Here is a 26,684-nt window from a genome sequence, read left to right as displayed (position 1 = left end):
AAAGGCTAATAAACAAACTGATAGTGGTGCCAAAGAAAATTCCATTTCCGATTTAAATCTTTAAAAAAAAGACTGTACACTTTTAAGTCAGTGATAATGTGTACTTCATTTCACTATAAAGTTATTTTAAAAAATAATAGATACAAGATAATTTTTCAGTTTTTCAATAATAAAGAATAATCCAAAATGCTTTTATTTCAGGTTTACGGAAGCGTATTGCATTCACTGGATAAAAAAAAAATAGACCACTGATGTCGTAATTTCGAGATAAGATCTCGTAATTACGAGATCAGGTGCCTCCTGATCTCATAAGTACGAGAAAAGATCTCGTACTTACGAGATCAGTCTCTCCAGCTTCCCCGTATGCGCGCTTCCTCAATGATCAGCGGGCATGATGGCGCTGTCGCAATTAATCTGCTGTTACCACCTTCTCGGTCTGAGACACTGGGAAATACTGATATTTCTTAAAAATGAGGATGATATTAATATTAGTATGTCAACACTGCAGGCATCTCAAGTCCTTGGGATTGTTCCGGCAGAAAGCCCAGTCTGACGTGCTGGATCGCTCTCTTTCTTACATACGGAAGCTCTGAGCTGCCAAGCCCTAATATATTTGGCTCAGTATCATGCAATTACGTGAGATTTCATGTTATAACGTGATATTTATCATGTTATAACGTGATACTTATCACATTATTTCATCATATGAAATTATCATGTTACACGTTATAACGAGAAATTATCACGTTATAACAAAAATTATGCTCCACGTCGCCGTAATTATGAGATCAAACTATTGTTTTTATTTATTTATTTTCTGTGTGTGTGTGTGTGTGTGTGTGTAATTGCTTCTGTACTTCCAGTCCAAGCATGAGAATGCCCGAGTCATAATCGAAAATAGGCCAATTTGTAACCTCCGACACTGCATTGTGATCCACACCACGGCGCACACAAAGTGTGGATTTCCCACTAAACTGTTGCTGGATGAATGAAACTCCTCCAGCGAGGCGAGGCACAGCTCGGGCACACAGACTGGCATGTGCCCGGGTGGGAGTGAGCCCCGCTGTGTCCCTCAGTGGTCGTGGGTCTGTGTGAGTGAAAGCTGGAAGTCGCCCCGTGCTCCTCCCTGGACATTCATCCGGGAGCACTTCAGGGGGAAAATCCACACTTTGTGTTTGATTATAGTGTGTTATCATCGGCTGAGCTCAGCTCACGTCTGTGCTGAGGGACTGGAAGTACGGAAGTATAAACTATTTAGCTACCTGATCTTTTCTCATAATTACGAGATCAGGATCTCATAATTACGAGATCAGTGGTCAAAAATTTTTTTATCCAGTGAATGCAAGAATTACGAGAAAAGATCTCGTAATTATGAGATATTTTCTCATAATTATGAGATCAGGATATCGTAATTACGAGATCAGTGGTCAAAAATTTTTTTAATCCACAACCACATCTGGTCAAGATAGCTTGCTAAGGGACATTTTAACCAACATTAGCGAGAGTGTATGTATATTTGAGCTGGTATGTATAATTTTAACCCTGTGTGGATTAGAGCAGATGCAAAATTCAAACTTGTGCATCCAATTTAAAAAAAAAAAGAAAAAAGTAATTCATGATGTATGCTATACAATCTTTCCACTCTGGCAAAAGAGCAGTTCAACGACATCATTAAATGCCCCAAATTACCATGACATTCATGCCCATGATGAGGGTATGTAAGCGTCTGGCCCTAACTGTACACTCTAAAAAATGAACCGCTGTCTCAACAAGAAAAAGTGATGTAACTATTTCCATAGATTTTCTTAAGTTATTTCAACTCAACTAGTTATTTCAACTTAACTAGAAAAATCTTGTGGCATTAACTCAGTTGAAAGTTGAAATAAAAGTTGAAATAACTTTAAAAAAAATCCATGCAAATTGTTACATACATTTTTCTCAATGAGACAGCAGTTCCTTTTATAGAGTGCACACAAATGGATAGAATTTCTAAATGGTTCATGCAATCTATGCTGCAAGCACATGTTCATTATTTTATTAAATTCCATTGAGGTGGTACACAGAGGCTAAATTATAAAAATGATGCTACTGTCCAGTGACTTATGGGCCTGACTGTATGTTGCATGGCTTGCAGATAGTCAACACAAATGCTATTTTCCTTGGGAGGATGGACAAGATTAGGAATAACCATGTCAGAGGTGCTGGTAATGAGAGGCATGTCCTGGTTTGGACATGTGCAGAGGAGAGATGCAGGGTACATAGGGAGAAGGATGCTGAGGATGGAGTGGCCAAGCAGGGGGAGAAGAGCAAGGACAAAAAGGAGCTTTATGAATGTGGCAGAGGACAGGGTGAGATGGAGATGGACAATCAACTATGGCGCCCCATAGTTCTTCTGGTTGCTCTTTTCGCTTGTTTAGCATTTTCAGTCATCGCATGATTAAATTTGATCACTTTCTAACACTGTCAGTTTTTTAAATATATAAAATGCCCCACATAACTGCACCCCACGAGTGACACCACTGTTCATGTGGATATTATAGTTGCCTTGTGGGAGCGCGTGAAACTCAATATCCAACTTATTCTTTACACTTGGTAGCTGTTAAAAGTTTAATGGCAGGTTGGCAATTTTCATTATGAACCGTTTTCATGCATGGCTTCATGCACGTGGAGAGTCTTTTGTCACGGAGTAAAAGACTTTCTTCCACAGTCTGTTTTAACGAGGGTGTCTGACTAAGACACAAGTACAGTTTAGCCATTACAAAATCTAATTAAAATATCATGTTGTTATGAATGTGCATCCAGTTTTTATGGCAAATATAATTTATTTTGTGGTTAATTGCTGTTTTGTAAATTAGATGCAGGGACTTTTCTTGCAATTTTTGACATTTTTATATATATAAATTATGGCATGGATAAAATGCATCAGTCTACTCTGTATTTGTTATGTTAATTTGTTTCAACAAGTCAAACAGATGTAAGCCTGGTGTGGTCATGTATTTTACTATCTTTACCTCTGTTTTAGAACTTTGACTTTTACTGTTATGGACCCTGACTTTGCAGAATTTTTTTTAAGATGCTCTTTCTTCTGCCAGTATGCCACACACACACACACACACACACACCATATGTGTGTGTGTGTGTGCCTGTGTGTCAGTCACAGTTTCTTGTGCACGTTAACTTGAGTAGTATTTGAATCTCAACAAATCTCAACTGGATATCCTAATATGATGATGCTATGATTTAGCTAGCTAGGTACGGTTGGTTTATTAACGGCTATTTTAGCTCTTCTAACTATAACTAGCTTATTTTCATTATTTACATTTTTATTTTACATGGTGTCGATTTTTAATGATTCATCAGTTTGTGTTATTTTAAAGATATCAACATATAGTACCTAGGTTCTTAGGTTTCCATTTGATAGCATATAGATTATGCTTTTTATTTTCCTATAGTATGCTAACAGTTACTGTAGATAGATATCAATACACATTACATCATAGCTTCTGTTTCTATAATAAAATACCAGATTTATAGCTTAGCCCACTAACTATAATTAAATTTTACTACTAGTCTACATACTAAATTACCTATACTACAATCTTCTCCTGTATTATATAATTTAATACCTACTCCTGTATATATTAGTACCATATTTATTGTATATGTTGTTTATTACCCTTAATATTTAAATATGTTATATATATGATGTCTTATCTTTCTTATGTCTTATTATTTATTATTATATATACCTTTTTCTTGAGCTGCTTGGGTGGGTAGGGAGTGTTCCCATGGGATAAATAAACTTTTCAACCTACCATCCCTGGTTCTGAAGACCAGGCACCTAAGTGGCTCTACTCTACTCTTCTTTTACTCTTCCTTCTAAGATATTTAAATATACCTTAGTATACTAACATAGTTCCACCTTAGAATTGGAATATAATATAGAAGATATACCTTACTGAATTTTCATGATCAGACTGCAGCAGAGGGACTTTAAGGCCCACCAACGTTTTAAAAATGTATCAGACCTGTCTTACTCTATTTTTTCCCCCAGTATGGTTTTCTTTCTGAGCTCCATAGCTCTAGATTTGGGGTTTACCCTACCCCTAGGGGCTTTTGAGGGAAATCAACATATTGCCAATTACCCACAGGTACTTTCCCTTTGGGATCACTGTGTTGACATTTTTTAAAATTAAATTTCTACATGAGTAAATATTACATTGAAAATCACAAAACATTTGAAACTTTGATCCAAAACTCATGATCTCTACCCACAATGTGGGTATACATATAAGTATAGGAATTAATTCTTCATATGGGCCAGACATGATTTTGCCAGGGAGGGGTAATCAAAGGCCAAGGTTCAATTTCTATTGAGGGATCTTTGGCCCATACTCTAAAAAAAGGAACTGCTGTCTTGACGAGAAAAATTTTAAGTTACTTCAACTCAGTTATTTCACCTGTCAACTGAATTCATGCCACAAGACTTCTCTAGTTAAGTTTCAATAATTTTAGTTAAGTTGAAATAAGTACTCCTGTGGGTTCACCACCTGCAGAGGGGGCCATGGGGTCGAGTGCAGAGAGGACTGGGTGGCGGTCGAGGGCGGGTGACCCGGCGGCCCGGTCCATGCTCACAGCCCTGGCTGTTGGGACGTGGAATGTCACCTCGCTGGGGGGGGAAGGAGCCTGAGCTTGTTCAGGAGGTTGAGAGATACCGCCTAGAGATAGTCGGGCTCACCTCCACGCACAGTTTGGGCTCTGGTACCCAACTCTGGAGAGGGGCTGGACGCTTCATTTTTCTGGTGTTGCCCACGGGGAGAGGCGGAGAGCTGGAGTCGCATTGCTTATTGCCCCCAGCTCAGTTGCCATGTGTTGGAGTTCACTCCGGTGAACGAGAGGGTCACGTCCCTACGCCTTCGGGTCGGGGACATGTCTCTCACCGTTGTCTCGGCCTATGGGCCGAGCAGCAGTGCAGAGTACCCGACCTTCTTGGAGTCCCTGGGAGGGGTACTAGATAGCGCTCCGACTGGGAACTCCATTGTTCTCCTGGGGGATTTCAACGCTCACGTGGGCGGCGACAGTGAGACCTGGAGGGGGTGATCGGGAAGCATGGCCTCCCCGATCTGAACCCGAGTGGTGTTCAGTTGTTGGACTTCTGTGCTAGTCACAGTTTGTCCATCACGAACACCTGTTCGAGCACAAGGGTGTCCATAAGTGCACGTGGAACCAGGACACCATGAGCCAGAGGTCGATGATCCTTTGTAGTCGTATCATCTGACCTTCGGCCACGTGTCTCGGACACTCGAGTGAAGAGAGGGGCAGAGCTGTCGACCTGTCACCACCTGGTGGTGAGTTGGATCTGCTGGGAGGGGAGGAAGCCGGTCAGACCTGGCAGGCCCAAACGTATCGTGAGGGTCTGCTGGGAACGACTGGCGGAACCCTCTGTCAGCGAGGTCTTCAACTCCCACGTCGGGAGAGCTTCTCCCAGATCCCGGGGGAGGATGGAGACATGGAGTCCGAGTGGACCATGTTCTCCACCTCCATTGTCGATGCGACCGCTCGTAGCTGTGGTCACAAGGTCTCTGGTGCCTGTCACAGCGGCAATCCCCAAACCCGTGGTGGACACCGGAAGTAAGGGATGCTGTCAAGCTGAAGAAGGAGTCCTACTTATCTTTGTTGGTAGATGGGACCCAGAGGCAGCTGACAGGTACCGGCAGGCCAAGCATGCCGCAGCCCGTGCGGTCGCAGAAGCAAAAATTCGGGTCTGGAGGAGTTCGGGGAGGGCCATGGAGGACTATCGGTCGGCCTCAAAGAGATTCTGGCAAACCGTCCATGCCTCAGGAGGCAGAAGCAGCTCTCCACCAGCACTGTTTACGGTGCGGGTGGGGAGCTGTTGACCCTGACTGGGGATGTTGTCGGGCGGTGGAAGGAGTACTTTGAGGATCTCCTCAATCCCATCGTCTAGTCTTCCGAAGAGGAAGCAGAGACTGGGGACTCAGAGGCAGACTCATCCATTACCCAGGCTGAAGTCACCGACGTGGTTAGAAAGCTCCTTGGTGGCAAGGCTCCTGGGGTGGATGAAATCCGTCCTGAGTACCTTAAGTCTCTGGATGTTGTGGGACTGTCTTGGCTGACACGCCTCTGTAACATTGGTGGCGATCGGGGACAGTGCCTCTGGATTGGCAGACCGGGGTGGTGGTCCCTCTGTTTAAGAAGGGGACCGGAGGGTGTGTTGCAACTATAGGGGATCACACTCAGCTTGCCTCTACTGGTGGTGGCTCTCACTGCGGTATTGTATCACTTCCTGTTCTGGAGCACAGCGGTGTTTTGCTGTATCTGTTAGCTGTTTAATCTGCGCAGTTAGATTGATCTAGTTAACTAGATAACGATTTGTTTCACAGTGTAATCTTCACGTGCCTTAACTAAAGCACTCCCTCTGCTGAATCACCTCTAAATTATTTACACATTATTCACTTTGTGTGTTTTTAGGAATCCGCTAGCTTAGCGCAGCTACTAGCTCTTAGCCGGTTTAGCATGGCGGCTTCTCCTGTCTCTCCTGCACTTTTCTGCTCTGGGTGAAATGTTTAGTTATTCCTCGGCCTCCTTTAGCAGTAATGGTACTTGTAATAATGTAGCTTATTCGTAGCTTTGGAGACCAGGCTGGGCGAATTGGAGACTTGGCTCCGCACGTGGAAAATTCTACAGCTAGCCAGGCCCCTGTAGTCGGTGCGGACCAAGGTAGCTTAGCTGCCGTTAGTTTCCCTCTGGCAGATCCCGAGCAGTCGGGAAAGCAGGCCGACTGGGTGACTGTGAGGAGGTCCTAAACAGAAGCCCCGTGTACACCGCCAACCCGTTCACATTTCTAACCGTTTTTCCCCACCTCGGCGACACACCCGCCGAGGATCAAACTCTGGTTATTGGCGACTCTGTTTTGAGAAATGTGAAGTTAGCGACACCAGCAACCATAGTCAATTGTCTTCCGGGGCCAGAGCAGGCGACATTGAAGGAAATTTGAAACTGCTGGCTAAGGCTAGCGTAAATTTGGTAAGATTGTATTCACGTCGGCAGTAATGACACCCGGTTACGCCAATCGGAGGTCACTAAAATTAACATTGAATCGTTGTGTAACTTTGCAAAAACAATGTCGGACTCTGTAGTTTTCTCTGGGCCCCTCCCAATCGGACCGGGAGTGACATGTTTAGCTGCATGTTCTCCTTGAATTCCTGGCTGTCTGAGTGGTGTCCAAAAAATGAGGTGGGCTTCATAGATAATTGGCAAAGCTTGGGGAAAACCTGGTCTTGTTAGGAGAGACGGCATCCATCCCACTTTGGATGGAGCAGCTCTCATTTCTAGAAATCTGGCCAATTTTGTTAAATCCTCCAAACCGTGACTATCCAGGGATGGGACCAGGAAGCAGAGTTGTAGTCTTACACACCTCTCTGCAGCTTCTCTCCCCTGCCATCCCCTCATTACCCAATCCCCGTAGAGACGGTGCCTGTCCCAGACCACCAATAACCAGCAAAAAACACTCTATTTAAGCGATAAAATTCCAAAAGAAAAAATAATATTCAACTGCACCACATGACTCTAAAACAGTTAAATGGGTCTATTAAACATTAGGTCTCTCTCTTCTAAGTCCCTGTTAGTAATGATACTAATAATTGTATCAACATATTGATTTATTCTGCCTCTACAGAAACCTGGTTACAGCAGGATGAATATGTTAGTTTAAATGAGTCAACACCCCCGAGTCACACTAACTGCCAGAATGCTCGGTAGCACGGGCCGAGGCGGAGGATTAGCAGCAATCTTCCATTCCAGCTTATTAATTATCAAAAACCCAGACAGAGCTTTAATTAATTTGAAAGCTTGACTCTTAGTCTTGTCCATCCAAATTGGAAGTCCCAAAAAACAGTTTTATTTGTTATTATCTATCGTCCACCTGGTCGTTACTGTGAGTTTCTCTGTGAATTTTCAGACCTTTTGTCTGACTTAGTGCTTAGCTCAGATAAGATAATTATAGTGGGCGATTTTAACATCCACACAGATGCTGAGAATGACAAGCCTCAACACTGCATTTAATCTATTATTAGACTCAATTGGCTTTGGCTCAAAAATGTAAATGAGTCCACCCACCACTTTAAATCATATCTTAGATCTTGTTCTGACTTATGGTATGGAAATTGAAGACTTAACAGTATTGCCCTGAAAACTCCTTCTGTCCTGATCATTTCTAATAACATTTACATTTACTCTGATGGACTACCCAGCAGTGGGAATAAGTTTCAATTACACTAGAAGTCTTTCAGAAAGTGCTGGTAACTAGGTTTAAGGATATGATTCCTTCTTTATGTTCTCTAATGCCATATACCAACACAGTGCAGACGTAGCTAGCTAAACTCTGTAAGTGAGATAGAGTATCGTCGTCAATAGTTTTACATCCTCATTGAAGACAACTTTGGATGCTGTAGCTCTCCTCTGAAAAAGAGAGCTTTAAATCAGAAGTGCCTGACTCCGTGGTATAACTCACAAACTCGCAGCTTAAAGCAGATAACCCGTACGTTGGAGAGGAAATGGCGTCTCACTAATTTAGAAGATCTTCACTTAGCCTGGAAAAAGAGTCTGTTGCTCTATAAAAAAAAGCCCTCCGTAAGCTAGGACATCTTACTACTCATCACTAATTGAGAAAATAAGAACAACCCCAGGTTTCTTTTCAGCACTGTAGCCAGGCTGACAAAGAGTCAGAGCTCTATTGAGCCGAGTATTCCTTTAACTTTAACTAGTAATGACTTCATGACTTCTTTGCTAACAAAATTTTAACTATTAGAGAAAAAATTACTCATAACCATCCCAAAGACGTATCGTTATCTTTGGCTGCTTTCAGTGATGCCGGTATTTGGTTAGACTCTTTCTCTCAGATTGTTCTGTCTGAGTTATTTTCATTAGTTACTTCATCCAAACCATCAACATGTCTATTAGACCCCATTCCTACCAGGCATGCTCAAGGAAGCCCTACCATTAATTAATGCTTCGATCTTAAATATGATCAATCTATCTTTATTAGTTGGCTATGTACCACAGGCTTTTAAGGTGGCAGTAATTAAACCATTACTTAAAAAGCCATCACTTGACCCAGCTATCTTAGCTAATTATAGGCCAATCTCCAACCTTCCTTTTCTCTCAAAAAGTCTTGAAAGGGTAGTTGTAAAACAGCTAACTGATCATCTGCAGAGGAATGGTCTATTTGAAGAGTTTCAGTCAGGTTTTAGAAATTTCATCATAGTACAGAAACAGCATTAGTGAAGGTTACAAATGATCTTCTTATGGCCTCAGACAGTGGACTATAGGACTATAGTGGACCATAGGTATTAAAGGCACTGCGCTGCGGTGGTTTGAATCATATTTATCTAATAGATTAATCAATCAATCAGTCAATTTTTTTTATATAGCGCCAAATCACAACAAACAGTTGCCCCAAGGCGCTTTATATTGTAAGGCAAGGCCATACAATAATTATGTAAAACCCCAACAGTCAAAACGACCCCCTGTGAGCAAGCACTTGGCTATAGTGGGAAGGAAAAACTCCCTTTAACAGGAAGAAACCTCCAGCAGAACCAGGCTCAGGGAGGGGCAGTCTTCTGCTGGGACTGGTTGGGGCTGAGGGAGAGAACCAGGAAAAAGACATGCTGTGGAGGGGAGCAGAGATCAATCACTAATGATTAAATGCAGAGTGGTGCATACAGAGCAAAAAGAGAAAGAAACAGTGCATCAGGGGAACCCCCCAGCAGTCTAAGTCTATAGCAGCATAACTAAGGGATGGTTCAGGGTCACCTGATCCAGCCCTAACTATAAGCTTTAGCAAAAAGGAAAGTTTTAAGCCTAATCTTAAAAGTAGAGAGGGTGTCTGTCTCCCTGATCTGAATTGGGAGCTGGTTCCACAGGAGAGGAGCCTGAAAGCTGAAGGCTCTGCCTCCCATTCTACTCTTACAAACCCTAGGAACTACAAGTAAGCCTGCAGTCTGAGAGCGAAGCGCTCTATTGGGGTGATATGGTACTACGAGGTCCCTAAGATAAGATGGGACCTGATTATTCAAAACCTTATAAGTAAGAAGAAGAATTTTAAATTCTATTCTAGAATTGACAGGAAGCCAATGAAGAGAGGCCAATATGGGTGAGAATACAATTACAATTACAATTTGTTCATGTAAATGGGGAATCTTCTTCACAGACTAAGGTTAATTATGGACTTCCACAAGGTTCTGTGCTAGGACCAATTTTATTCACTTTATACATGCTTCCCTTAGGCAGTATTATTAGACAGCATTGCTTAAATTTTCATTGTTACGCAGATGATACCCAGCTTTATCTATCCATGAAGCCAGAGGACACACACCAATTAGCTAAACTGCAGGATTGTCTTACAGACATAAAGACATGGATGACCTCTAATTTCCTGCTTTTAAAGATAAAACTGAAGTTATTGTACCCACAAATCTTAGAAACATGGTGTCTGACCAGATCCTTACTCTGGATGGCATTACCCTGACCTCTAGTAATACTGTGAGAAATCTTGGAGTCATTTTTGATCAGCATATGTCATTCAAAGCGCATATTAAACAAATATGTAGGACTGCTTTTTTGCATTTACGCAATATCTCTAAAATTAGAAAGGTCTTGTCTCAGAGTGATGCTGAAAAATTAATTCATGCATTTATTTCCTCTAGGCTGGACTATTGTAATTCATTATTATCAGGTTGTCCTAAAAGTTCCCTGAAAAGCCTTCAGTTAATTCAAAATGCTGCAGCTAGAGTACTAACGGGGACTAGAAGGAGAGAGCATATCTCACCCATATTGGTCTCTCTTCATTGGCTTCCTGTTAATTCTAGAATAGAAATTAAAATTCTTCTTCTTACTTATAAGGTTTTGAATAATCAGGTCCCATCTTATCTTAGGGACCTCATAGTACCATATCACCCCAATAGAGCGCTTCGCTCTCAGACTGCAGGCTTACTTGTAGTTCCTAGGGTTTGTAAGAGTAGAATGGGAGGCAGAGCCTCCAGCTTTCAGGCTCCTCTCCTGTGGAACCAGCTCCCAATTCAGATCAGGGAGACAGACACCCTCTCTACTTTTAAGAGTAGGCTTAAAACTTTCCTTTTTGCTAAAGCTTATAGTTAGGGCTGGATCAGGTGACCCTGAACCATCCCTTAGTTATGCTGCTATAGACTTAGACTGCTGGGGGCGTTCCCATGATGCACTGAGTGTTTCTTTCTCTTTTTGCTCTGTATGCACCACTCTGCATTTAATCATTAGTGATTGATCTCTGCTCCCCTCCACAGCATGTCTTTTTCCTGGTTCTCTCCCTCAGCCCCAACCAGTCCCAGCAGAAGACTGCCCCTCCCTGACCCTGGTTCTGCTGGAGGTTTCTTCCTGTTAAAAGGGAGTTTTTCCTTCCCACTGTCGCCAAGTGCTTGCTCACAGGGGGTCGTTTTGACCGTTGGGGTTTTTACGTAATTATTGTATGGCCTTGCCTTACAATATAAAGCGCCTTGGGGCAACTGTTTGTTGTGATTTGGCGCTATATAAATAAAATTGATTGATTGATTGACACTCCTCAGCCTCCCCGGTAAGGTCTATTCCAGAGTACTGGAGAGGAGAATTCGACCGATGGTCGAACCTCGGATTCAAGAGGAGCAGTGTGGTTTTCGTCCTGGTCGTGGCACACTGGACCAGCTCTACACACTCCATCGGGTGCTCGAGGGTTCATGGGAGTTCGCCCAACCAGTCCACATGTGTTTTGTGGATCTGGAGAAGGCGTTCGACCGTGTCCCTCGGGGCACCCTGTGGGGAGTGCTCTGGGAGTATGGGGTCCGGGGTCCTTTGCTAAGGGCTATCCTGTCCCTGTACGACCGCAGCAGGAGCTTGGTTCGCATTGCCGGTATTAAGTCAAACCTGTTTCCAGTGCACGTTGGCCTCCGCCAGGGCTGTCCTTTGTCATCAGTTTTGTTCATTATTTTTATGGACAGAATTTCTAGGCGCAGCCAGGGTGTAGAGGGGGTCTGGTTTGGGAACCACAGAATCTCGTCTCTGCTGTTTGCGGACAATGTGGTTCTGTTGGCTTCGTCAAATCAGGACCTTCAGTGTGCACTGGGGCGGTTTGCAGCCGAGTGTGAAGCGTCCGGGATGAAAATCAGCACCTCCAAATCCGAAGCCATGGTTCTTGACCGGAAAAAGGTGCGTGGCCCTCTTCAGGTCGGTGGAGTGTCCTTGCCTCAAGTGGAGGAGTTTAAGTATCTTGGGGTCTTGTTCACGAGTGAGGGACGGATGGAGCGTGAGATCGATAGACGGATCGGTGCAGCATCTACAGTGATGCGGTCGCTGTATCGGACCATCATGGTGAAGAGAGAGCTGAGTAGGGGGGCAAAGCTCTCAATTTACTGATCGATCTATGTTCCGATCCTCACCTATGGTCATGAGATTTGGCTCATGACCGAAAGAATGAGATTGCGAGTACAAGCGGCCGAGATGAGTTTCCTCTGCAGGGTGGCTGGGCGCTCCCTTAGAGATAGGGTCAGGAGCTCGGTCACTGCTCCTCCACGTCAAAAGGAGTCAGTTGAGGTGGCTCGGGCATCTTTTCCGGATGCCCCCTGGACGCCTCGCTGGAGAGGTGTTTCGGGCACATCCCATTGGGAGGAGGCCCCGGGGAGGACCCAGGGCACGCTGGAAGGACTACATCTCTTGGCTGGCTTGGGAACGCCTTGGGGTTCCCCTGGAGCAGCTGGGGGAGGTGTGTGTGGATCGGGAGGTCTGTGCGGCTTTGCTTGAGCTGCTGACCCTGCGACCCGACTCCGGATAAAGCGGAAGAAAATGGATGGATGGATGGATAAAATAACTTAAAAAAATCTATGCAACTTGTTACATCACTTTTTCTCGTTGAGACAGCAGTTAATTTTTTTAGAGTGCACGGGTGTGTCTTCTTAAGTAGTAAATGGGAAGTTCACTTTTTTCCACCTTTGTCATACTAATGAGTGGCTTGTACAATAAGGGCAATCTCCCATTTATGGTTTTTGACACCAAATTCCAACCCAATTTCAAAAGGGAGGTATATCAGTCTAGATTTTTTAATTTAGTCTGCTAAAATTGTATTGCATTCTATTTTATATCCACTTACATACAGTTGTGCTCAAAAGTTTACATACCCTCGCAGAATTTTTGCTTTTTTTGGCCATTTTTAAGAGAATATGAATGACAACACAAAAACTTTTTTTTCACTCATGGTTAGTGGTTGGGTGAAGCCATTTATTGTCAGACAACTATGTTTCCTTTTTTAAAATCAAAATGACAAGAGAACTACTCAAATGACCCTGATCCAAAGTTTACATACATTTGTTCTTAATACTGTGTGTTGCCCCCTTTAACATCAACGACAGCTTGGAGTCTTTTGTGGTAGTTGTGAACGAGGCTCTCTGATGGTAAAGCTGCCACTGAAATGTTTCGGACTTTATTTACATCAATTACAAAGAAATACAAATAATATGGCACTCTAAGCTTGCACTGTGCATAATTTCTCCAATCACAGCCGCATAAGCCCATAACGTCTCCTGGGTTGTCTGGGTGTCTTGGTGGCTTTCCTCACTCTTCTCCTCCTTGCACAGTCACTCAGTTTTTGAGAACTGTCTAGTCCATGCAAATTTACCATAGAGTGCCATATTGTTTGTATTTCTTTGTAATTAATGTAAATAAAGTCTGAAACATTTCAGTGGCAGCTTTACCATCAGAGAGCCTCGTTCACAACTACCACAAAAGACTCCAAGCTGTCGTTGATGTTAAAGGAGACAATACACAGTATTAAGAACAGGGGTATGTAAACTCTGGATCAGGGTCATTTGGGTAGTTCTCTTGTCATTTTGATTTAAAAAGAGGAAACACAGTTGTTTGACAATAAATGGCTTCACCCAACCGCTAACCATGAGTGAAAAAAAAGTTTTTGTGTTGTCATTCATATTCTCTTAAAAATGGCCAAAAAGCAAAAATTCTGCCAGGGTATGTAAACATTTGAGCACAACTGTACAAGTCTAATCGAATACCGCTGAACACACATACACGAGTATGCACGATTCCCATTACAAGCAAATCGCTGCTTCTGTGTTTCTCTCACACTTTTCCAAATAGGCAAAGTGTCTTTGTTAACATCTAAAAACTGTCTTCTGTGGAAGAGTGCAACATCCTTTTCATGGGTTTCATGTTGTGGAGGAGGATCAGAAGAAGGCTTCAACTCAGGGAACGGCCCCAATAACTACATATTGTACCTGCTTGTCCACCTTTAGGATCTGCAGAAATTAAATGAATTTATTGACATTATATAGACCACAATTTATTCTAAAGTCAGATATTTTTTTAAACATGTTTGAAACTTCCCTGTTACTCACTATGTTCTACAATGCTACTTTTACAACCAATTGCTCCTGTTATCTGCCCTTATTGGCTATCCAGTTTTTTTGTGCCAAAAGTGTAGACAACAGGCAATGGGAGACCACTGTAAGTTGATATAACTTTCCATACTTGCTCTTATTGTGAGGTTCATCTTCTGCCATCAAAATCCATGTTTTCAGTAAATGTCTGGATATTTCATTAATTTGAAGCAGTTTAACTTGTTGTTGGGTGGACTTATTAAATGAAATACACAGTTATATCACACACTTCAGTATATAAAGAAAAAATATTATACAGAGCTAAGTAATTACAGTCAAACTTCTTGTTAAGTGTTACTTTGTGTGTTACATGGTAGTTATTAATCCTGGGATGATAGAATGGGAAGCCTCGTGATCATACTGTGTGTGTGTGTGTGTGGTTCTACCTGCTGTGCAGACAAACGACAGCGGTTATCCTGCAACTCCAACAACAACAGGAAGCTCCATAATTGAGCTGATGGATGTGGATGATCGTGAGTGAAACAAGTGCAGTTTACAGACAGAGTAAGAGAGGACGATACAGGCTGCTGGAGCTGCACTGCGTCAGACGTTTGGAAACTGAGCTGGTTGCAGTTTGTCTTGGAGCTGGAGCTGGAGAACTGTGTGTATTCATTTGTGCAGAAGTCTAACACAGCGATAGAGACGTGGCCGCATGAAGCATTGTTAGAGAGATGACTGGCACGATTTGTCAAAGGCAAAAGGAAACGTGCACTAGTTTACTAAACTTGGAAGAAATCAGTGTATTTGGTATCCAGCCATTTAAGCTGTATAATCTGTGATTTCATTTCATGAGAGTTTGTAATGTTTTTTTTCCCAAGTTGAGCATAGCTCTCTGGTGTCCTGTTATTAAAACTGGGTGTCTGAGACGATATATTATCAGTGTCACATATCCAAACCAACTGAAGTCGGGGGACGTGCTGTTCCATGCATGTTTACATGTTACATATGTTCACTCAGGGAGGAGAAGTAACAGGAAGACAGAGGTCAGGAATGAGAGGAACAGTAGTTGCCAGTAAACCAGTATTGATCAGTATGTCTGGTATTATATTGTGTATTTATATTGCAAACTGTTTAACTTTTTTACTTTAACTTTTGATACTGTGTGCTTCTTACCCTGTGTGCTGCTATACAATGCTGCTGGAACCTCAATTTCCCTGAGGGAGTCGTCCCAAGGGATCAAAGTTCTGTCTAATCTAATACAGCCTGGTTCAAACATTTTAAACTGATAAATTGGAATATGTGGAGGAGGGAAAAGTGCAAACAATTGAAGATGTACGGCCTTTCAGATTTAACAAAACGGATAAAATTTAGTTCCTACTGAAATCCAAGCATTATAATGTTGGTTTATTTTTGAAATGTGTTACAAAATTACAGCTCATTTTAATGAGGAACCTCTGGGGAATTCTGTGACTTATTTTTTCTTTTTAATGCTGTCTGCAGGAGTTACTGCACATGCCCATGCATGAGGTTTTGAAATGACCCAAAGTTACCTTTGGCATCGTGTGATGCATATACATGGGGCATCCCATTCATTTTTGTTGGAAATCATTTCTAAGGTGGGATCTGTTTACAAAAACAGCATTTTCAGATTTAGAAGTGTTTATTTCTCACTAACCTTTACAAAATATATGAGAAACATACTATATTAACACAGAAAAAAGCTGTTTCAGTGCATTTTCTGCCATGTTGGATTGTTTTATTTGAGCGAGCAGCCAGCAGACATCACTGTTCCTCTCTACTCTGATTAGCTGTCGCTATGTGCTGCCCAGCATCCCTCGCACAAGTTGGGGAAAACCCCCATGTGGTATATGACATCACTATCATAGCCATGTTGTAATGTAACAAAGTAGAAATACTTCATTACCGTTCTTAAGTAGAATTTTTGACATATCTGTACTTTAATTAAGTTTTTACAGTTCTGGTGACTTTCACTTTTACTCCACTACATTTCCTCAGTAAAATGTATACTTTAACTCCAATACATTTCTCTTAAACATCTTTCTTACTACAATAAAGTAGAAGAAATTTGATTGGGCAATGCCTGTATGCAGAGGTGAAAGTAAGTACAGTGCAGCAGATAAATGGTAAATGGACTGCATTTATATAGCGTTTTTCCATCTGCATCAGACGCTCAAAGCGCTTTACAATAATGCCTCACATTCACCCCGATGCCAGGGTGCTGCCATGCAAATCACCCACTACACACTGGGAGCAACTAGGGGATTAAGGACTTTGTCCAAGAGCCCTTAGTGATTTTCCGGTCAGACTGGGATTTGAACCGAGGATCCTCTGGTCTCAAGCTTAATGCTTAACCACTAGACCATTACATCTCCCAGATACAGTCCTCTCCGGCCTGAGCGCAGCGCAGCGCCTTTCACCCCTGCAGCATCAAGTGTCGTGTTTGACATAAAATATGTTTAAAAGACAAAAAAATATAAAAGGTGACAGGTTAAAGCTGCACCCCCGCTGAGGAAGAGACTGTGGAGGGTGAAAACCATCTGTGCTTTGGACTCCAAATGTGCACACGCTGATGCACGCACACACACATACACATGGATCGGCTCCCGCTACAGTCCAGTGCACGATCGGAGTACCGACAAAACTGACTGGCGTGGCTGTTTCGTTTCAGTTATTTTATTTGAAATGTTCACGAACAAGTGCTGTGTAAAAGCGGCGCCATGTTTTGGATTCGAAAGCGCAAAGAACACTGCGTTTGGTTGCTTTGCAGTGGTTGGTGGTGGTGATACATGCATTCTTTTTTTTTTTACTTTTCCTTCAATTTGGCACAGCTGTTCAGCTATAAATGACTGTTCTGTTTCACAAGAGCCTGGCTGTTATGTTTAACAGTGTGTGGGGGTCTTCAGCGAAAAAGTGCAACTTTTTTTTTTTTAAACAGCTATTTCCATCCACCTGTTACTCACTCATCCAGTCACCAACACCAACTGTTCCGCCAGAGGCAGATCCAGCCTTTTATAGGTGCTGAGGCCCCCCTCCTGGTTTCTCCAGACACCACACTGGCTTTCTTTTCGTGTCACTGCTTCACTCTCCACTCAGTTTGGATTTTACTTTTACTTAAAATACATTTTATATGAGAAATTTACTTTTGATACCCAAGTACAGTAAATGTCAGATACGTTAAAGGAGACTAACTTTTATCAAAGTTATTTTATTGTAAAATATTTGCACTTTCACTCAAGTATCACTTTGAAGACTGATCTTAGCCTGTGTTGCTGCCGTAAATCTGTTCTTTTGAAACTTTCTCCTTCAGGGGAACTATTTATTTATTTATTTTTTCTAGACAACGTGAATTTTGATCATATCGGTAATATTGTGTTATAAATTCCCTATTTAAAGGCTAATAAACAAACTGATAGTGGTGCCAAAGAAAATTCCATTTCCGATTTAAATCTTTAAAAAAAAGACTGTACACTTTTAAGTCAGTGATAATGTGTACTTCATTTCACTATAAAGTTATTTTAAAAAATAATAGATACAAGATAATTTTTCAGTTTTTCAATAATAAGAATAATCCAAAATGCTTTTATTTCAGGTTTACGGAAGCGTATTGCATTCACTGGATAAAAAAAAAATAGACCACTGATGTCGTAATTTCGAGATAAGATCTCGTAATTACGAGATCAGGTGCCTCCTGATCTCATAAGTACGAGAAAAGATCTCGTACTTACGAGATCAAGTCTCTCCAGCTTCCCCGTATGCGCGCTTCCTCAATGATCAGCGGGCATGATGGCGCTGTCGCAATTAATCTGCTGTTACCACCTTCTCGGTCTGAGACACTGGGAAATACTGATATTTCTTAAAAATGAGGATGATATTAATATTAGTATGTCAACACTGCAGGCATCTCAAGTCCTTGGGATTGTTCCGGCAGAAAGCCCAGTCTGACGTGCTGGATGTCGCTCTCTTTCTTACATACGGAAGCTCTGAGCTGCCAAGCCCTAATATATATTTGGCTCAGTATCATGCAATTACGTGAGAAGTTTCATGTTATAACGTGATATTTATCATGTTATAACGTGATACTTATCACATTATTTCATCATATGAAATTATCATGTTACACGTTATAACGAGAAATTATCACGTTATAACAAAAAATTATGCTCCACGTCGCCGTAATTATGAGATCAAACTATTGTTTTTATTTATTTATTTTCTGTGTGTGTGTGTGTGTGTGTGTGTGTAATTGCTTCTGTACTTCCAGTCCAAGCATGAGAATGCCCGAGTCATAATCGAAAATAGGCCAATTTGTAACCTCCGACACTGCATTGTGATCCACACCACGGCGCACACAAAGTGTGGATTTCCCACTAAACTGTTGCTGGATGAATGAAACTCCTCCAGCGAGGCGAGGCACAGCTCGGGCACACAGACTGGCATGTGCCCGGGTGGGAGTGAGCCCCGCTGTGTCCCTCAGTGGTCAGTGGGTCTGTGTGAGTGAAAGCTGGAAGTCGCCCCGTGCTCCTCCCTGGACATTCATCCGGGAGCACTTCAGGGGGAAAATCCACACTTTGTGTTTGATTATAGTGTGTTATCATCGGCTGAGCTCAGCTCACGTCTGTGCTGAGGGACTGGAAGTACGGAAGTATAAACTATTTAGCTACCTGATCTTTTCTCATAATTACGAGATCAGGATCTCATAATTACGAGATCAGTGGTCAAAAATTTTTTTTATCCAGTGAATGCAAGAATTACGAGAAAAGATCTCGTAATTATGAGATATTTTCTCATAATTATGAGATCAGGATATCGTAATTACGAGATCAGTGGTCAAAAATTTTTTTTATCCAGTGAATGCAATACGCTACCGTACAGGTTTAATCAAAGTAGAATATTTGTATGCTTTTTTTGCATTGCTGTTGAGATTTTCTTCCTTAGTTTTTCCTATCACAATTCGTATTGTTCTTACAGCCACAAACCTTCTATAGTAATTTATCTTTGCTCCCCTCAGATATGAATAATTCTTTTCACTATATTGTGTTACAAAGTCAGCCAAAAGATGAATCACAGCAGATATCTTCACAGACGCTTCTTATTTAAACATTTATTAAATATAAAAGGCGTATGACGTGCACACACATGCTGAACGCACATTATCTTTTCATGTGGGCTTCAGATGCATCAATAGACTAAAACGTTGATAAGAGCAGAAAGTGCCTGTTTTCCAAACGTTCATCATTTAGGATGTGAGCTGCGTTTGTTGGATTTACAGGAAGGAACTCATTTCCTGTAAGTATCTTGCGATTGCTGCGGTGCAATGTGTAGTGTGTAAAGTTCTTCTCAGTTTCAGGGTGTTGTGTTTGGTTTAAGAAGCACTAACTACAGTTTTTATTCCCACTGCTGTTGTCGTACATGTTGCTGCTAAAACAACAGAAACAAGGTCAGATAACACAAAGTGCATAAAGCTCCTAAGAGTTAAGACTGAGTCAAAGCTGGACAAGTTTTTATCTGAATTTGAAGGACGCAAATTGGATTTAAGCTTGTTTTCTATCTAACCTCCACTAACTTCCACTCTTGTCAAAAGCTCAAATATAAATATTATGATTGACTGATTGATTGATAGAGGGACTTTATTGAACATGTACAAATTGTAAGTAAGACAATAGGATCTTAATAATGAATGTAAATAACAACAAATGTATAATTCATATTATATATATCTATATATATATATGTAATATATTAATTACCTTGCACTGGGATACCAACAAACAAGTGCAAATTATAACGAAGACAATGCCCATATGGCTGAGGGTATTTTAGCATTGCGTCATATTTTATTTTTGGGATTTTTGTGATTGTGTTTTGGAGTCATCTTTGGAACCCCCGAAAAGTAGGTATGGTTTAGTTTAGGCTTTTCTTTTTTTTTAATGCCAAGCCCTCCACTTAATTTATTCAAACATATTCATTACTGGTGTCAGTCTGCCAGACAGTTATTGGGTATTGTGAAGACTTAGTGCCCGTCTGTCTGTCTGTGCTCAGCGTAACCCCATTCCTATTATTGCCAGGGTCTTCAAATTGACAGGGAACATTCTTGGGACACAGACCTTGGACAAGTTCAAAGTTGACTAACCTTGAGCTATTCTAAGGGGTCAAAAGGTGACATTCTTTCTGCACACTCTTTCATTGATTACATGCTCATACGGCTGAGGATATTTCAGCATTGCATTATATTGTATTTTGTAAACCAATAAAAGGCAGCTGGGCATCAGGGACAGTGTCAGAGGAAAGTTTTTAGCCTGAGGTAGGATTCCTGAAAGTATCTATTTCCATTCATGGTCGCTCGGCCTTTGGTAAAAGAAGTCACCTTTGGGCTTTGTTCATCAAAAGGCACTAACAACTGGAGAGAATGACTCGTCCCATTCTAGCAAGGCCCTGCGGGCATACAGACGTTCTAGCACTGCATAAATAGGCACCACTGAATTATTGTCAAGCTCTGGCATGCACTGTCAAAAGACGAAGATATGATTTTTCCGACAACACAGGCGTAGATGGTTGTCATATCTGTTGGAATGCTCTTTCCTGGGGCTGTTGTGCCTGATGTGGCTTTTATATTTAGATATCTTTTTGCATTGTTGCTCAAAACGGTCAGCAGAGAGAAAATACTTGGGATTGCTGCTCTCATTACACAGTTTTATTAAAAAAAGAAGAAAAAAACAAAACTTATTAATGCCTCTAGAAATCATATTTATACAATGATCAAGAACTTTAAAACAATCATATTAATTTGCTATTCCTTAAATGATCAATCCTGGGACATCAGTTTGTGGATATTTTCTGTAAAAGATCTTGAAGCACTACATTTTTGTATTATATTAATCCATATGTGATGGTCAACCAGCTTTAATAGCAACCAAACAGTTGTATAGTGTTGATTTTAAATTATTCCCAGCATCATTTCTTGGGGCTGCTGTCATTTTGCTCGAGGTCATCACAGCAGATTTGGTATGAATCCTCATGTTAATTTGGCACAAGATTTACACCAGATGGCCTTCCCAAGACAGCTCCAGATGTACTTGGAGAATGGAGTACAGTTGGCCTTGAAAAAGGGACCTTCTGTGTGGGAAGAAAATGCACTAACTCCTTGTGATGCCACGCTACTAGAATATTAAATTATTTCATCATCAGCAAAAGGCTGCATGCCAAAGACCAAACTAGATGTTTCCAATAATTTTTTAGGGACTAATAGAGTTCAATAGATGCAAAAAGAATTTTGGGGTTCTTGGTTCAGTTGTGGTGTTTGTGGCAGTTACTATAGTATCACTTCAGTTTTTCCACACTGTATTTTTTTACAGTCTACAGAAACTTGTATTTTCAATTAAATTAGTTTATAGAGTGCTGTATAATAGGAGGTTGCTCAAAGCGCTACACAAAAAGACGAAGATCTAGACCTTCCTCATATGAGCACACTGGTGACAATATCAAGGCAAAACCCCTTTTCATAGAAAGAGACCTCAAGCAGACCAGATTCAGTGGGGTGGCCATCTGCTTTGATCATTCAGTATAGACGGAACAAAACTGTACACACTAAGGTTGAAACTTGATTAATTGATTAAGTTTATTTAGTAAAATAATGTACAATGTACATATATTACACATTAAAATACACAGATAGCACAAGAAAGTGAAAACACTTGTCCCAGGATCTGACAGCATTAACAAAGAAAATCACTAAACATCCAAATGTGACAGTTTGGAAAAAAATCTCAAATACATCTGAATTGCAATAAATACGTTAGACTGTAATAATTGCTCAGATTTTGGCGTGTAATGTCTTTACCCTGATTGGTGTGTGTTGCCCTGCAGGTTCTACTGGGACTTGATAATGCTCATCATGATGATGGGGAATCTAATCATCATTCCTGTGGGAATAACCTTCTTCTCAGAGCAGACTACCACAACCTGGCTGGTCTTCAATGTGGCCTCGGACACCATCTTCCTGGTGGACTTGGTCATGAACTTCAGGACGGGGATCGTCAACGAGGAGAGCTCCGAGATCATCCTCGACCCAAAGGTCATCAAGATGAATTACCTGAAGAGCTGGTTTGTTGTGGACTTCCTCTCGTCCATTCCAGTGGATTATATCTTTTTAATAGTAGAGAAAGGTTTTGACTCGGAGGTATATAAGACAGCCCGTGCCCTTCGTATCGTCCGCTTCACCAAGATCCTCAGCCTCCTGCGTCTGTTAAGACTGTCTCGACTCATCAGATACATACATCAGTGGGAGGAGGTATGTATGCATGTTTGCCAGTACACCAGCAGATTCAAGAGGAAAACAGAAAATATTAAGAAAGTGGTTTTGTTTTTGTCTGTGCTCGAAATGGATGATTTTCCCAACAGCAAGACAATAATGTCACCGTGCATATACAAAACCAATAATTACCAAGCTATAATCAGAAGTAATAATGTCCATTTGGGGTGAAAATAATTCCAAAACAGAACAACTTGGGGTTATGTTCAGTATGAGGGTAGATGCCGTAAGATAAGCACTAAATACACTCTGCCAGTTTACCACAGAGCTTATAGTCAAGCACTCTAGAGGTGGGCGATACCGGGAATTTTGGTATTGATCCAGTACCAAGTAAATACAGGCCCAGTATCACCGATATCGATACCGATACTTTTTCATATTTAAGCTTCATAGATCCAAAGGATCCAAAAGACCTACGATAGAATTTTGCCAAACATTATACGTGACAACAAAATACTTTATTATCACAATCAACATTTTTGTTTAAAAAATCTCACTCAACACAACTTAAAATAAAATCTCCTGAAGTAGAGGGCTGACAAACCACAATACAAGGGTGTGCTGCTATGTGTTGTGTGACAGCGCAGCGCTGCTCTTACAGACAGAGAGTAGATTTTGATGAATCTGCATGCGCAGCAGTCAGTGCGTGCGGGAGAGAAAAAAGATTATTGATCTTTTTACACAAGGATTGTTCAATATCAATACCAGCATTGGTATCGCTATTAGGATCGATCCGCCCACCTCTAATGTACTCTAACGCTCACGCCCTCTCCTGTGTCTGCATTTGTGTTTCTTCTCATCAAACACTGTCTGCTTCCTCCTCCTCATCCTCTAACTCTCATTGCTCTCTTCCTCTTCAAGTCAATATGCTTAAAACACACCAACATTGGAAATGCATATTAATGGTTTATGAATACACATTAAAGTAATGCTGAAGTTGGGGTGGGGGGCAAATCAGTGACATTCACGGGAGACGTGAGAGGAAAGAAAAGGCGCCTGGTAGCAAACTCCGAGCTGTCGTAACATATTAAGTGTAAGATGTAGGATTAGTACCTTAATGGAGGAATGCGACGCCTGCCCGAATAATGGCAATCAGACAGTGAAACGTGGTTACAGCAGACTCGGGATGGAGTCATTTATTCATGTTTCTCCAATATGTCATCTTCCAGCCTGTACACCCGTCATTTCTTCATCTGTCATGTTCTCCCTACCCCTCCTTCATTTTGTCACCATTTCTTGCCCTCCATCTGTGGAATAAAGAGATCTGCTATCTCATCAACGCACAGCTTGAACATGGTACAGACTGGGCAGTTCAGTCTGGGCTTCAGTTTTTAATTTTTTTTTCTCACCGCCTACAATAGTCTATAGCCTTAGAGCCGTATGTTGATGATGGGTGCAGAACGAGTGGTGCTAATGATTTGAGCAGGTTCTACTTGTATATGCTATTGAGAGGGTGCATAAGCAATACAGTCTCTCTGCAGTGTGTGATGGCATCATGTAAAGTGATGTAATCTATTAGATTGTGACACCCTCATGAAATGTAGCAGATATTCAGGAAGGTATCATGATCAAGTAGTATTAGGGGTATTGTTAGGGTTAAGGGTAGACTGCCTGAACATAAAATGGGTACTAAGGCAGGTGATGGCAGCAAAGGGGTAGTATTTACTTTGTTCATTAGTCATAGGCAGCCGCACAGTGAAGAAGGTCCTGGAATCGCTTCCCACCTGGTCTTTCTGGGCATTTTCATGTTCTCCCCTCATTTGCGTGGGTTACCTCCGGGTACTCCAGCTTCCTTCCACTTCCAAAGACATGCAGACTGCCAGCCGCACAGTGCTGTGGCATTGAGGAAGGGGGCACGAGTGAAAGGATGTCTGATGAGTTACTGGATTAGCACAAATCTGTCAGAGAGCAACAATGGACAGCAGCCACCAAAGCTCCCTGAGGTGAAGCAGTAAGGTGATAAGGTGACATCTTGTATTTTTCCACATTTATTTTTTAATGGTTGTTGCCACTTTCATAATGTTTAGGACATAATGCTGGTGTGCAGATATAACAGCTGTGTTTGTCTGAAATTGGGGGGAGTGGGGTGGTGGGGACTGTGTTTTTTTTCCCCACCATGAAACATTGCTTCACTTTGCACTGACACATCACAAAAGTCATCACAAAAGTCATACAGCACTAACATGCGAAGATGTGATGTAACTTTTTTTTTTTTAACATAGTGGCACAGTCATATTGTTTATCAAGTGGGTTCATACTGTAATTTGTGTGTGTGTGCAAGAGAGGCAGTGGTCTCTCATGCAGAGGTCATAAAATATGTGCATTTTTTTCTGTTTTCCTGGACTGGCCATAATACGGCATCACAATAATACCACACTTTGTAGGTGAGTGGCGATGACATGAAAATTCAGTCAGGTATGTCTTCTATAATACATTCCAATTCTAAGGTAGAACTCTACTAGTGTATACTAAGGTATATCTAAAAAAAAAGGAAAGTAGAATAGAAGAGTAGAATAGAGTAGAGGTATGTACATGTACAGGTAAACAAGGTGTATGCATATTGCCGACCCACTTGTGTAAGGTGTGCCTGAGTGTTGCAGCTATAAAATAAAGATCAACACAGTGCTACATTTCACATCAGGCTTTTGATGAGGTAATGCATAAACGCTTTCTTGTGATGCAAAATATCAACACGCCGGCTGTGCATTTGACAGCACTTCATTTTTAAACCAACATGCCCAAAATGACAACTGCATCGGATGGAAAGCAACAATCACACTTGTGGTACTGTGTGCGCTGGGTGGATAATTGTTCATAGTTTAATGACACAGCTAACGGAACTCCGTTCAAAAAAAAAAATAAAACCATGACGGTCCGTGATCCAATGAGTAGATTCGCAAAATTTCTGCAATTAACTGTTATTATTATAGAGGGATTGAATCCAAAAATGCAGACAGACATGAGCAGGGGTAAGGAGTAAGGAGTTTATTTTACCCTGACAGTAGCTGGTAATGTGCGTGCAACACTGGAGAACAATCCAAAAGATCAGGATCAGACAAACTGGAATAACCCAGCAAAGTGAAAGCACAACAGTGACAAACTTAAACAGTGACATGTAACGAGAAGACAAATGAGATGATTCTTATGAGAACCAGCTGTGAGGAACACCAGGTGTCAGCACCACACCTAAAACATACAGGGACTGACAGTGAGACATAGTGAAACATCAAAGAACCCTGGGGTGAGTAGCACCTGAAACAAACCATAAAGAATTACCAAACTAAAGGGAAACCAAAAACTGACTGAGAAGAAAACCAAGGAACAATGGCTGAAAACTAAAGTGGAACTTAAGAAAGGCTAAAGTGTGAAATAAAGGAAAACACAACACAACTAACAGACAGGACATAAGACAAGGATGGGGACAGAACACACAAAATATTAACTCCATAAAAACAAAGGCATAATCAGCTCTGAAATTTTGGGTTCTGATAAATACAGCTTAGGACAAGGGAACCAACTGTTTGGGCCATATTGGATTCTTTTAACATGTATAATGAGCATAACACAAAATGACTGCTGGGATAGGCTCCAGTCCCCCGCAACCTGATCTTGGATAAGCGGTTGAAGATGAGTGAGTGAGAAGTGTGTCAAATTGCTTGTTGCTAATCAAGGGATCCTGTCATGCATTATAGTGAATCTGTGGTAATTTTTACATAAAACGTAAGATGGCCAGAAAAATATTATTTGATAAAACTATTGTTAGCACATATTACAATTTATTGCAAGTGGTTGAACAGATGACTAGGCAGCCCAGTATGCTTATGTTAAAGAGGTCATTTATGCACTTCTATAGTAAGCTAACAGGTCAGCAGGTGTCTTCAAAACAAATGGAAAGGTTTGTAGCCAAACACACCCACAAATGCAGCCTGAAAAATAGTCTTACTCAG

At 41.4% G+C, this 26,684-nt stretch overlaps 1 protein-coding gene across 2 annotated transcripts in view; it reads left to right on the top strand.

The window, feature by feature from the left end:
• The window catches only part of LOC117528991 (potassium/sodium hyperpolarization-activated cyclic nucleotide-gated channel 1), a 243,987-nt gene that overhangs the window by 37,627 nt on the left and 179,676 nt on the right, over window positions 1-26,684 (top strand). For both annotated transcript variants that reach the window (XM_034191674.1, XM_034191675.1), the window contains exon 2: window positions 22,293-22,716. In XM_034191674.1, coding sequence (XP_034047565.1) covers window positions 22,293-22,716 — 424 coding nt within the window. The remainder of the gene's footprint in view (window positions 1-22,292; window positions 22,717-26,684) is intronic.

The sequence above is a fragment of the Thalassophryne amazonica genome, chromosome 17, assembly GCF_902500255.1.
Source record: "Thalassophryne amazonica chromosome 17, fThaAma1.1, whole genome shotgun sequence".
NCBI classification, from domain to species: domain Eukaryota; kingdom Metazoa; phylum Chordata; class Actinopteri; order Batrachoidiformes; family Batrachoididae; genus Thalassophryne; species Thalassophryne amazonica.
Note: the sequence above shows the minus strand (reverse complement) of the source record. Positions and strands in the feature narration are given on the sequence as shown.